The sequence below is a fragment of the Manis javanica genome, chromosome 15 (assembly GCF_040802235.1).
Source record: "Manis javanica isolate MJ-LG chromosome 15, MJ_LKY, whole genome shotgun sequence".
NCBI classification, from domain to species: Eukaryota; Metazoa; Chordata; class Mammalia; order Pholidota; family Manidae; genus Manis; species Manis javanica.
In genome coordinates this window covers 76650305-76664149 of record NC_133170.1, presented here as the reverse complement: position 1 = coordinate 76664149, position 13845 = coordinate 76650305, and the positions used below count along the sequence as shown (strand labels likewise).

At 48.5% G+C, this 13845-nt stretch overlaps 1 protein-coding gene across 2 annotated transcripts in view; it reads left to right on the top strand.

The window, feature by feature from the left end:
- LOC140846471 (small G protein signaling modulator 1-like) overlaps positions 1-11542 on the top strand; it is a 49130-nt gene extending 37588 nt beyond the window's left edge. For both annotated transcript variants that reach the window (XM_073222864.1, XM_073222865.1), the window contains 5 exons: positions 900-982; positions 4371-4480; positions 5681-5777; positions 6846-7013; positions 9446-11542. In XM_073222864.1, the coding sequence (XP_073078965.1) occupies positions 900-982; positions 4371-4480; positions 5681-5777; positions 6846-7013; positions 9446-9534 (547 nt within the window). In that variant the 3' untranslated portion in view covers positions 9535-11542. The remainder of the gene's footprint in view (positions 1-899; positions 983-4370; positions 4481-5680; positions 5778-6845; positions 7014-9445) is intronic.
- Positions 11543-13845: the final 2303 nt, after the last annotated feature.

Genomic DNA, 13845 nt, shown 5'->3' with positions numbered 1-13845 from the left:
ACCTATTGAAATTTCATTCAGTAGATACAAATGTGATTAATTTTAACATAGTATGTTGCATTAAAATGGAAAAGTTTTAGGGGTGAAGGAAGGGTAGTCTGACTTCTGCTTGTTAGGGCATCAGGAGAAATCAGGGAAAGCCTCATAGAGGTGGTGACCTTTGAGACGTACTTGGGCAAAATTAGGAGAAACTGAAGACCATTTGACGTGTAAATTAGGAACACACACCCTGGGGTTATGTCACCTGAGTTCAAATCCAGCCTCTACCATTTATTATCAGATATATGGGTTTGTACATGTCACTTATCTCTGTGTGCCTCAGTCTCCTCATCTGTGAAATGGGATGATAATAGTACCTTTTCCATGTGATGATTTTGAGAATTTAATGATGCAACACATGTATAGTGGGCAGAGCATACAGTAAATGCTTAGGAAATATTAGTTGTTATCACTGAGGGGCAGATTGGAATTCCAGACAGAGGGAACTGCTAGGGCAAAAGCACAGGGCACGAATGTGGTGCTTCAGATGTACAAAGGTAAATACGTTAGTGTGGCCGGAGAGGAAGGAGTTCTGGGAACTGATGGTGAGGGTGGGACAAAGGATTGGGAGGAGACATGAGCGCCTTGCACCCCCAGTCAGGGAGCTTGGACGCTGTCCTGTGGTGCAGCGGGAGCCCGTGAAGGCTTCTGAGCACGCAGTTGCCTCCTTGAACTGGGCTTTTCAAGGTCATTCTGGTGGCTGAGCACAGGATGTTTGAAGAGAGTGTGACTGGGGGTGGGGAAGCAGGCAGGAGTTGAGGGGGTGGTCCAGGTGAGGGATGGGGGCTGACCCAGGGAGGGGTGGATCGGAGAGGCAGATTGTGGGTGCCATTGCTGTGCCCCTTGTGTCTCTTTTGTAGCTACATCTGGCAGCACATTGAGGTCGGCTATGTCCAGGGCATGTGTGACCTCCTGGCTCCGCTGCTGGTCATTCTGGATGATGGTGAGTGTGTCCTTCCTGCCCCAGGGCAGGGTGTGCAGTTTCCTTCCCAGCGCAGAGGAGGGTGTTAGCTCCCTTGTGACTCCCTGGACTGGGTCAGTGCGGGTGCTCAGAAGACCTGTTGGTGAATCACCAAGGTCCTAGTGAAATAACAAGCCCTCTTACTCTAGGTTAGCCGACACTTCTTGCCGTGTGCCCAACACCCAGCCAGGCCTTGGCTAGCCATTGCTTATTGCCGGGTGCCCAACACCCAGCCAGGCCTTGGCTAGCCATTGCTTATTGCCGGGTGCCCAACACCCAGCCAGGCCTTGGCTAGCCATTGCTTATTGCCGGGTGCCCAACACCCAGCCAGGCCTTGGCTAGCCATTGCTTGTACAACCATGAATGAGAACAAAGAGCCAGTCTCAGAGGGCTTCACTCTTGAATTCTACCAAACAGCTAAAGAAAAATTAATACCAATTTTTCACAACTCTTCCAAAAAATAGAATAGGAGGGAACACTTATCAACTCATTGTAGGAGGCCAGAGTTATCCCAGGAATGCAAGACTGTTTCAAAGCATGAAAATCAATTGATGTAATTCACCGTATTAGTAGAATAAAGGAGAAAACCCACATGATCATCTCAATTGACAAAGAAATGGCCTTTGACTAATTCAACACCCTTTCACGATGGAAACACTCTATGAACTAGGAATAGAAGGAAATTTCCTCAACATGATAAAAGGCACCAATGAAAAACCTACAGCTAGTTCATATTCAGGGGTCACAGACTTTCCCCCTAAGATCAGGAGTAAGACAAGGATGTCCACTTTTGTCGCACAAGGTTCTAGCCAGGGCAGTTGAGGAGGAGAAAGAAAAAAAAAATATCTAGATTGGAAAAGAAGTAAAACTACCTTTATTTGTGGTTTTGTACATAGAAAATTTAGGAATAAAAAACTATAGCTGATAAACAAGTTCAAGGTTGCAAGATGTAAGATCTGTATTACAAAAGTCAACTGTGTTTCTGTATACTTGCACGAGCAATCCCAGAGCAAAATTAGGAAAGCAATTCTTTTTCAGTAGCATCTAAAAGAAGAATATACTTATGAATGAATTTTAACAGAAGTGCAAGAGATGTATACCCAAAACCACAAGACATTGTGGTAAAAAATTAAACATCGAAATAAGTGGAAAGACATCTCCTGTTGATGGATCGAAAGACCTAATATTGTTTAAATTGTAATACTCTTCAAATTCATCTAGATTTCATGCAACTCCTATCAAAATCCCAGCTGCATTTTTTTGGCAAAAATTGGCAAGGTGACCCTAAAGTTCACATGAAAGTTCAAGGGACCAAGAATAGCAAAATCAATTTTGAAAAAGAGGAAAATGTTAGAGGACACATATTTTTCAATTTCAAAACTTAACTACAAAGTTATAGTAATCAAGACAGTGTAGTCCTCCCATAAGGATGGATACCTATATCAATGCAGTAGAAGTGGAAGTCCAGAAATAAGCCCCTACATTTATGGTCACCTGATTTTGCAGATGTGCCGAGACATTTCAACTCCGTGAGGAACGAACAGTCTTTCCAATGTATGCTGAAGGACCAGATAACCACACGCAAAAGATTGACGCTGGAGTCCTTCCTCATACTCTATATAAAAATACCAACCCCAAATGGATCATAGACCCAAATGTGAGACCTAAAACTATAAAATTATTAGAACATAGTTGTAAATCTTTTTGACCTTGGGTTAGACAATGGTTTCTTAGATATGATACTAAAATCGTAAAATGACAAAGAAAGGTTCATAGGAGTTCATCAGAATTATAAACTTTGTGCCTCAAAGGACTCATGAACATGAAGAGAACCCAAAGAATGGAATAAAATATTTACAAATCACATACATAATAAGGGACCTGTATCCAAAATATATAAAGAGCTCTTACAACTCACCCATAAAAAGATAAATAACTCAATTAAAAATGGGCACAGGGTTTGGACAGACATTTCTCAATAGAATGGAAAATCTGTATCTGGCCAATAAGCATATTAGAAGATGCTCAACATCTTTAGTCATTAAGGAAATGCAAATCAAAACCACAATAAGATACCATTTCACACCCACTAAGTTGGCTAGAAATCGAAACCAGGGGAAATAACAAGTGTCAGTGAGGATATGGAGAAATCGGAGCGCTCACACACGGCGAAAATGGTGCAGACGTTTTGGGAGCCAGTTTGGAAATTCCTCATAATATTAAACAGTTACCATGACCCAGCAATTCCATCCATAAGTGTATCCCCAAGAGAAATACAAACACTCGTACATGAGCGTGCACAGCAGCGTTATTCATAATAGCCTAGAAGTGGAAACAACCCAGATGTCCCCCCACAGATGAATGCATGATCAAAATGTGGCGCGGCTGTGCAGTGGAATGTGACTTGGCAAAAAAGGAATGATCTGACCCGTGCCGCAATGTGAATGACCTGTGAAATGAAGACCTGATGCTAAGTGAAAGAAGCCAGGCACAGAGGCCACCGACTGCGTGATTCCATCTCCATGAAACATCCAGAGGAGGAAAATCTATGGGGAGAGAGTAGACCAGTGGTTGACAGGGACTGGGGGCAGGAGAAATGGGTGGCGACTGCTGATGTATACGGGATGTCTTTCGGGAGTGATGAACATGTTCTTAAACTAGATGGAGGTGATGTTTGCACAGCTCCGTGAATGTACGAAAACTGTTGAACTGTACATTTTAAAAGGGTGAATTATATGGTGTGTGAATCTCAGTAGGACTCTTGAAAAATGGAACTCCTTACTCTTTAGATATGGTCTTCCTTCCCAAACCTCGGAATGGAAGGTGGTGGGGTGGGAGAAAGTACTCAGGGCAGAAACCTGACGAGCACTGCCTCAGCCAGGTGGCCAAATCAGTAGCAGCAGCCGTAAATCACAGGGTCAGAATATGCCCTCGGTGTGATAGGCTTAAAATAGCACATTACCTCCGTGGTCCTAAGACCCATAATCCCAATCTGATCATAAGAAAAGCATCAGACAAATTCCAACAGGCATCCCTTAGAATACCTGACAAGTACTCTTCATATCTGGCAAGGTCATCATCAACAAGGAAAGCGTGAGGAACTCTGATGGCCGAGAGGAGCCTGCGGAGACATGGCAGTTATATGTAACATGTCATCCTGGATGGGTTCCTGGAACAGAAAAAGGGACGTTAGGTTAAAACAAGAACACTATGGACTTTAGGTAATAATGTATGCCCAGTGGGTCACCAGTGGTGACAGGTGTGCCACACTAATGTAAGGTGGCCGTTGCATTAGTACATCAGTTAGTAGGTCACTCTGGGAGCTCAGGTTCTGTGACAGAGTTGACAGTCTCCCGTGCTCTTTCCCCAGAGGCCCTCGCTTTCAGCTGCTTCACGGAGCTCATGAAGAGGATGAACCAGAACTTTCCCCATGGGGGAGCCATGGACACGCACTTTGCCAACATGAGGTCGCTAATCCAGGTATGACCCAGTCCTGTTCTGTGACATGACTTACTCCAGCTCGGCCCGGCAGAGCTCAGATGAGCTGAATAGCCAAGCTTTGTTCAGCTCGACTCAGTAACTCAATCCTACTTCATGCAGATCAACCAACTCAGCAACTCAAATCAGCTCTGGCAACTTCAGGGCCGCTGAGCATTCCCTGGGTCCAGTGCTGTGGCCGCAACAATGACAGACACGGTTGTCACTCTTAAAAAGGTTGTTTGTTTGTATTGGACCTTTTCCTCAGAGTAATGTTCGGGTATATTTCATACATACACACACAGTTTCATTGAGATATAATTCATATGCCATAAAATTCACCTTTTTAAAAGTGTACAATAAAGTGGTTTTTAGAATATTCACAGTTGTAAAACTATCATCACTAATTTCAGAACGTTTTCATCACCCCCAAAAAAGCCCCATGCCCTGTAACATCACTTCTCCCCAGCTCCTGGTAACCACTGGTCCACTTTCTGACTGTAGATTTCCCTCTTCTGGACATTTCCTGTCAATATGTGGCCTTCTGTGACTGGCTTGTCTCACTCAGCATCATGCTCTCAGCCATGTTGGAGCGTGCGTCACTGTGTCCTTCCTTTTTATTGCCAGTGATACTCCATTGCGTGGACAGACCACCTGTCATTGATGATCCTTTTGTCCATTGACGGACATTTGGGCTGTTTCCACTTTTTGGCTACTGTGACTCGTGCTGCTGTGCACGTGATGCTCAGGCTTTTATGGGGCCCTGTCTCCTCACTGCTGTTGGGGCTCGCCCTAGGAGTGGGGTTGCAGCTGCACATTTCACCTTCCCACCAGAACACGGGAGGGTTCCGATTTCTCTGCATCCTCCCTGGCACCTTGTTGTCTGTCACTGTCCTTATAGCCGTCCTTGTGGATGTAAGCTGTACCTCTTTATGGTTTTGATTTGCATTCTCCTAATGAGTAAATGAGGCTGAGTATTTCTCATGTGCTTATTGGCCATGTGCATATTTTCTTTGGAGAAACATTGGGGTTAGGGTGACGTAGCTCATTTCCACTTCAAATCCTTGGTCTGTTTTTTAACTCCACCTGGTTGTCAGGGACTGTATTGTGCCCAGTTCAGGATGTACCGTCATTTAGTCAGCTGTCCCCTGTGGTCCAGCGTCTTCCCAGGAGGCTGATGATGGCCTTTCCCCCCACTGACAGATCCTGGACTCGGAGCTCTTTGAGCTGATGCATCAGAACGGGGACTACACTCACTTCTACTTCTGCTACCGCTGGTTCCTGCTGGATTTCAAGCGAGGTGCGGACTTCAGCCTGGGGCCTTGTTCACCTCACGGGAAAAGCTACTGTGCAGGGAGTGGCGAGTGCGGGGCAAAGCCAGAGGCAGAGAGTGCCACTCATTCACTGAGGTGTGATCACTGGCTCCCCTACTTTCTCGTGCGGCCACACTATGCAGGAGACGTTACAATCCCCATTTTACAGCTGAGGAAACTCAGGCTGAGAATAATTAAATCCAGAGCTAGGCGCAGTGGGGCCAGGATCTGAGCCCGCCTCTGTCTGCCCCTTGAGCCCAGTTCTCCCGTTCTGTTGGGCTGATCATCAGATACTGAGAACTCTGAAGCCCATGGGACATGTTCCACAAGTGGCTTAGAAATGACGTATAACATAGGACATGCTGTTGTGCAAATTTAGGATGGTGCTAATTTTAACATCTAACCTGTATGGAGGTGCTTACTAAGTCGCAGGCACTGTGCTGAGCCCTTTCTGTGTGCTCTCTCTCCAGTCCTTTACCGTTACTGGCATCACCCCATTTAAAGGTAAGGTAAGAGAGAGGCTTGCGGAGGGAACTAACTAGCCTGAGTCCCCCTTGCTGGCATGTGACGGAGCTGGGGTCAGGCCGAGTTCGTTGGACAGAGGAGGCCTTGCTCTTCATCGCTGCTCTCTTCTATCTCTTTTTTAAACCCAGAGGCAGCCGTCAGCTCTGCCTGTGTGCAGGGGGAGCAGACATAGCCCTGCGGAAGCTAGGGAAGAAGGAAGGGTGTAGGGAGAGAGAGAAGGGGACAGTGGTCAAGGGGCAGGGCAGGATGGGTCAGTGTAAACTGCACATGCTCAGTTCCTCCACTTCCAGAATGTCCCAGCCGGAAACTTACAACCCACCTCGTTGCGTAGCCTGTTCTACAGATGGGGAAAACAGAGGCTTCCGATGGCCAGATGGCAGAGTCCTGGTCTCCCGCCTCCTTGCTGTCTGCTGCCCCACGACAGAAGCGCAAGGCACAGCTGGCCTGGGATTTTCCCAGGGGGGCCGGGCTGCACCCGAGCTCTGTGGCTGACTACCTCCCCGTGCGTGTGCCTGTTGGTGTCTTGGCAGAACTCGTCTATGACGATGTCTTCTCCGTCTGGGAGACCATCTGGGCAGCCAAACACGTCTCGTCCGCTCACTACGTCCTGTTCTTCGCGCTGGCTCTGGTGGAGGTCTACCGTGACATCATCCTGGAGAACAACATGGATTTCACAGACATCATCAAATTCTTTAATGGTACCCTCATGACCAGGGTGTCATCTAGGGGTGCGGGCTTCCTGCGGCATCAGAGGAGGGGACTCGCTGAGATTGACGCACAGTGAAGGGGATGGAGGGCGTTCTGCCCGCCTCTTGTGTCCCTTTCCAGGTGGATGAGTTGCCATCTGTAATGCTGAGAAGGCACTGTTCTCAGGCATCTGGCTGAACACAGGTCCTTGAGATCTGGGTGTTGAAATCAGGCTTGGGGCAAACCCTGGCTCTGCCACTAAGCAGCTGTGCCCGTGGACGGGTCACTTCCTTTCCTCTAAGCATTTGCTTCCTCCTCTGAGAAGTGGGGTGAGAGTGCCCCTGCTCCTGAGGGCTGATAAGAAAAGCGGGTACAGGGAGGTAGGGAACTGGAAACAGGCACAGGCTTTGAGATTAGACAGGTATGGATTCTGGCCCCAGCCTTGCTGCTCAGGAGCTGTGTGCCCTTGGGCAAGTGACTGCATGTCTCTGGGCTTCAGATTCCTTGGGGATAAAACGGTTCTAATCTCTCCCTCACCTAGATGTCAAGAAGATTAAATGAGGCAACATGGATAAAGCCCATCACATGGTACCTAGTTCGCATGAGGGGCCCCATAGCTGGAGGCTGTTACTACTATTGTCTCTACTCACTTTTTTTTTTTAACTAAAGAAGGTTTTTGAAAAGGCAAAAGCAGAAAAAGTCACCTGTCACCTCACTGCAGGAACATTATTATTCTCTTTTAAATAAGCTTTTTATTTTAGAATAAATGTATATTTACAGAAAAGTTGCAAAGTTAGTACAGAGAGTTCCTGATCCTTGCACACTTGTCACAACTAAGAAATTAACATTGGTGCATTACTATTAATGTAAAGCTACAGACATAATTTGATTTCACACAGTTTTTAACTAATGTCCTTTTTCTGTTCAAGCATTCCATACAGGAAACCACATTGTATTTAGTAGGTCCAGTTTAAAAAGTTTTGTTTTCATCCAGTCTTTTCCACATACAAATACAGTCTATTTGTTACGATCACAGAATCCAGTTCTATCTAATATTTTTCCACTTAATATTTGAATAACTGTCTTCCATGTAATCATTTTTTTAAATATACCCCAAGTGATTTTCCATGACACACTGAACCATCCCTATTGTTGGGGACCTGGGTTGTTGCAGTTTGAGGCTGTGACCGACATACCAAAGCAATTACTGAGTGTAGGGCTTCTCAAACTTTCTCAGTTCATGGTACCCCTCGTGTCTATAAAATTTTCTCAACAAACACAACCAAAAGTTCCACCCAGCCAGTAGTTAGGTCCAGACAGACCATTTAGTAACTATTTATATCCTAACAGCTTAGCGACCATTTGAGAAAATGATACACCTAACTCAACGAAACAATACTTTTCTAAATGAATTTTTTTGAGATACATACAATAAAATGCACAAATCTTAGCGTACAACTTGATGAATTCTGACATGAGCGTACACTCATAACCATCATCCAGATCAAAATATCAAACATTCTCACTCATTTTTTTCCCCTTCAACTCTTTTGCCCACCTCTCCACCCGCTTGCCTGTGGCAACCACCAGTCTGTTCTCTGTGCTTATGAGTGAAAGGAAAACAACACTTTTATTTCGTTGTTAAATAAGTACAGTTACTAACAGGACATGTGTACCTGCTGGGCTTTGCACAGCTTGTCAGACCCTAGAGTCAGGGCGGATCCTACCACCTTTCCCACAGCAATTGTTACAAAGTACTTGCTTTTTATCTGAGCAACCCTGGTGGAAAACCTAGCTTTGCAAAGATACAAAGTAGTGGATAGGAATGTAGTACAATTCGTCAACTCGTTCTACCAGCTTGTGTGGCGTTCAGCGGATGTGGAGGGTTGCTGTGTTTCCCTCAAAGTAGCCATCAGTTCACAGGGACCCAGTTTGGGGACCCTGGTCTTCGTCCTTTTCTCTCCTACTGAATGATTTCTTCATGATAAACGTCTACATCTAGGATTAATTCTGTTTTAACATATGATCATTTTGTGCAGCTGTTGATAAAGTTATTTTTGCTTTCTCCTCCTCCCCTCTCCTCTCCTTCCATTTTTCCCTTCCTTTCATATGTTTAGGCATCTCCTGTGTGCCCAGCATTGCTTTCTTAAAAAGTTCCCAGTCCTTGTGCTTTTAGGAGATGGGAAGACCAGGCGTGTTTTAGGCACATCGCGAACCAGCATCACCTTGTGAAGTGGGCACTGTTACAATCCCCACCGTGCAGATGAGGAGGCTGGGGTCCAGAGATACAGGTCTGCCCCAGGGCGCCTGCTCCCAGAGCCTCTCTGGGGAGATGCCAGGTGGTGATGATGGGGATGCCCCGAGGCCCTGCCAGGAGCCGGGTGTATGTCCCCAGGACGCATTCAGAAGGAGGCTCATGAGATCTTGCCTTCTGCTCTTTCAGAAATGGCCGAGCGACACAACACCAAGCAGGTCCTGAAGCTGGCCCGGGACCTCGTATACAAGGTGCAGACTCTGATCGAGAACCAATGAGGACCACCAAGCCCAGGCAGCGTCCGCCTCCCACCTGTCCTGCCCACCTTTCCTCCCGGCCGCCTCGGGAGCCAGGGCCTGGGGTCTGTTCGTGAGCGGGGGCTTCTGTGCAAAGAGAAACATCCCGACTTTGGCCGCGGGGCAGGTGGGATCGAGGGGTTGCCCCTTCAGTTCAGCCTTACATTCTCCGGTTGACCAAAGATCGCCCAAGCCTGGATTTCTCCCTTGCGGGATTTGGGGTTGGTTGTGACGGAGGGAACAGCTTTGTTTGTGGCCCCCAGATGGTCTCTCTCCTCCCCCACCCCTCCAGACGGTCTTGTCAGATGAGACTCGGTGAGGGGATTTTTTGGAAATCGGTGTAGGAGAGCCCTGTGGGGCTACCTCTATACGCTGAAAGGGGCCTTTGGAGGTATTCTAGAACATAATAGAAGATTGGCATGGAGAAGTTTCTGCCTTCAGCACTATTGCCGTTTGGGCTGAGCAGTTCCTTTTTGATGGGGGCTCCTCTGGGTGTTGTAGGGTGCCAAGCAGCATCTCTGGCCTCCCCCACCCCCAAGTACCAGGAGCACCCTCTCCCCACGCCAATTGTGACATCCCAGAATGTCTCTGGACATTGCCAAATGTCCCCATTTGAGAGCCACTGGCTTAGAGGAGGGGCTGCACGTGGATCTCCCTCCCCACTTACTTTATACCTCAGCCGCCTGTGTCTGAGGCTTCCTCCTATTTAGAAAAGGCACACGGGGCTCCCTGGATCTACTTGGGGTCCACGATCCCATTTGTTGTACTCTCTCATTTTTTTCCCGTCTGCCTGACCCCAGGAGAGACTTATTTCCTTCTTTTCGAGAAAGGCATCTTCCTGCAAGGGTGATGGGACCCGAGAAGCATCCCAAGGCTTCCCTGGGTCCTGCCCGAGCCCCTGGGTGAGGCAGAGTCCACATCCCTGTCTCTTTTCCTCGGGAAGACCCCTCTTCTCCTTCCGCACGTGGGTCTGGGGCTCCAGAAGCCCGGAAGATCTGTGTTGGCGAGGGCTGCTTTCAGGGAGGCTGGCTTCCCTAAGCGCCCTTGCTCACTCAGGACAGAGGAGAAAAGGGAAGGCAGAGGCCGGCCAGAGCAGAGTGAGGCGTGTGTTTTCCTTGAGAAACATCCGCTGACAGCGGGCGCCAGGGGCACGGCTAGGGCTGGGAGAGTTCCCCTCCACGTCCTCGCACAGAGGGTCGCCGGTCCACCCTGCCCACCTGTGCCCCGCGTAGGGCAGTGCTGCCAGCTTCGCTGTTCTGACAATGCACCGGGATCGGGAGAACCGGAGAATCCAGGAGGAATGCCCTTCCCGGGCAGGGCGGGTCGGGTTTTGGAGAGGGGAGGACACTCATAAGCACACTGATGCGCCCACAGAGAGGGCGTGTTAGGCCTCCTGCCCGGAACTGGGACGGAGACATCCCTCCCTGCGCGCTTGGGGAGGTGCTTCCTCTGGTCACGCGCCTCCATCTGAACCCCCAACTTCCAGGTGGGGCCTCCCAGGAGTGGCGGATGGAGCCCAGGCGGTCCTTGCTTCCCAAGCGCTTATGTGGGAAGTTGCACCCCCTTGCCCTGGCCCCCCAGCTTGCCAAGATGAGAGAAAAAAGTGCACAATTCCCTCCAAATACTTTATTTTGCCACTCAGCTGTTCATTACAGAGGATGTTGTTTTAGCAAGACCCAGGTCCTAGACCTTCTAATTCTTACTTATTTTTTTGACAGACTAGTCACAAAGTAGAGCACAAGCTCTCTCCTCCGCCCCCTTTGGTGGTGTTCCAGAGAGGCGTCTGTGGTTGTAATTTGGAGTAACTCATATTTGGCTCACTGCTTATCTGGGTGTCCGTGCGTTGTGTGTGTCCTTGTGTCCTGGAACTGCACGTGCGGGAGTCATTCTGCCTGTGGAGTGCCCTCCTTTCTCAGTGTTGCCAACATATCTTGTAATTGTTTACTGAAGAGTTCGGTCTATATATAGAAAATATATATATATATATATATATATATATATATATATATATATATATATGTATGAACCTGGGTTCTTTTTGGTATTTGTGTTTGGGTGATTTTTTGAATTGGAAAGAAAGAAATGTTTGCTTCTGCAGAGTGTGTCCTCCCAACCCCACTCCAGTGGGGAGAGACACCCAGATGGGGACAGATTCTCATGACAGCCTCCTGTTCTTTCCCCCAGAAAGCCCAGGGCAGGTGAATCACTCCCTCTTCTTCCTCAAGCCTCCTTTCGTCTCCTCTTCCTTTGTGTCCCTTGCTTCTGCCCCCTGCTGGTGGTGCTGAGCAGGTGCACTAAGATTCCTCGCCATTCTTGGAGGCTACACAGGCTTGGCGGGATGCAGGCCTGAGAGAGCAGAGAAAACCTGACCTGATAGAAAACCCTGCAGGATAACCGCCGTGAATGCTGGCATCGTTTCTCAGGGACACGCTTCCAACCTGCGTGTCTCGTAGGCCTGCTAATGAATCCGTGCTTTCCCTTGTGACAGAGAAAGATGAAGGCAAGTCATGGACCCGGTATCTGGGTCCTCTTCTTCTGGGTGGCATTGTCTCCTGCTTCCCGGGGGATGGTGGCACTGGAGACCGTGGGGGACTGCTGGGTACCACCCACCTCCCAAAAAGGTTCACATGAAGAATAATGAATCATGACCCCAGCAAAGTGAAGCCGGGTTGCTGGAATTCTGTTGGAGGGAAGCAGATGGAGAAAAGGAGGGGCTGGGTGGGAGGCACCTGGTTCTCTGGATCTGGGTCAGTGGGAAGTTCCTCATTGTCTCATCCTCCAAGTTGTCATTGACTGTCCAGAAGATGCAGAGCTGCTGGTATTTTGTGATCAACTCCAGGACCGTACGGAACCCTTCAGCGGTGTTAAAATTCACTGTGCCGCTGCTGTGCTCCCAGGCGTAGATGGTGACCAGCTCCAGGGTGTACTTTGGGGGTAGATTCCTCTTCTGCTTTAATTTCCTTTCACACTGAAGGGAGAGTGGGAACATCAGACGATACTGGTTAGAGGGGGAGGGCACCACCAACCCCATGAGAGCTGCAGAGACGGCGCATTCCTGACTGCGGGTGCTGCAGCAGGACCACTGGCCCACGAGGTGCCATGCTGGTGGGGCTGGTCGGCTGGTGGAGGTCTGAGCAGTGCACATCTGCAGGGACTCAATCAGCAGCTTGTACGCAGCACATGCAGGTTTCTAGGAAGCTATATATGACCTCCTAGAGTTGTACTATAGCCACCATTTAACAAAAATCCACCATGTGCTAATTGTGGGGCTATTTTACCTATGCCATTTCTAGTCCTCTGCAACCCTATAAGCTGGCATGGATGGCTGTCTTAGATGAAGATGGAGGCTTGGGGAGTGAAGTGGCTTGCTCAAGGTCACGTGGTAGCTCTGAGCCCTGCAGTGCTCAGGGGCTGGGTGTCAAGCTATTTCTCTGATTTTCTGGGATGGAAACCACAGGGCTCAGCCTCCAGTGCAGGCTTCAGGGAGTTGGACACAGAAAGGAGACCACTCGGGAAAGAACTGGTATTGTACCAAATGTTTGCTGCCATGAAAATATGCAGAAACTACCCTGTGTGTAAGACAGTTGATGGAAGCAGATATAGAAAATGCAGTCCCTGGTCTCACCTGTAGCTTTGACCTGCATTCCCAGAGATGCATCTGTGTCTGTTAATTAGGGACACTGAGATGCATCTGTGTCTGTTAATTAGGGACACTGAGCAGCAGGTGAGCCATGCTGGCAATTTACAGACATGCAAATCCCAGCTCTGTCTGTCCTTTGTAGCCAGGATAGCTTGGATTCCTGCAGATTCACCGGGTGTCAGAGCAAAGGCAAAATAAACCACATGCAGCAGCTTGGATGGTAGGAGGTGCTCTATGCCTGACCCAGCCTCATGGGGTTAGTGATGGGAAACCTACAGACACTCAGTGAGGATAAAATGAGAGTTCCTGTGGCCAGTATTCTCACCTGGCCCTGGTTGACTAGCCCACTGCACACCTGTGGGCAATTTGACTCTATAAAAAGACCTCCGCCCAGTACTCTGGGCACGACATGGTGGCAGGGCTGCAAGGCTGCAGGAGAGCAGAGCAGAGGCTGGAGTGGTGGCAGCACCTAGAGGACAGAGGCCCAGAGGATGGCTGTGTGAGACGACTGTAGGGACAGAGGGGCCCAGAGGCAGAGACTGGCTTGCTGCCTGCAGACTCGCTCTGAGTGAATGGGATTCTAGTGACTGACCTGCCACCTGGAAATAAACCTGGGTATATCCCTTTCACCCCAAGAACATTTTGCTGTCAAT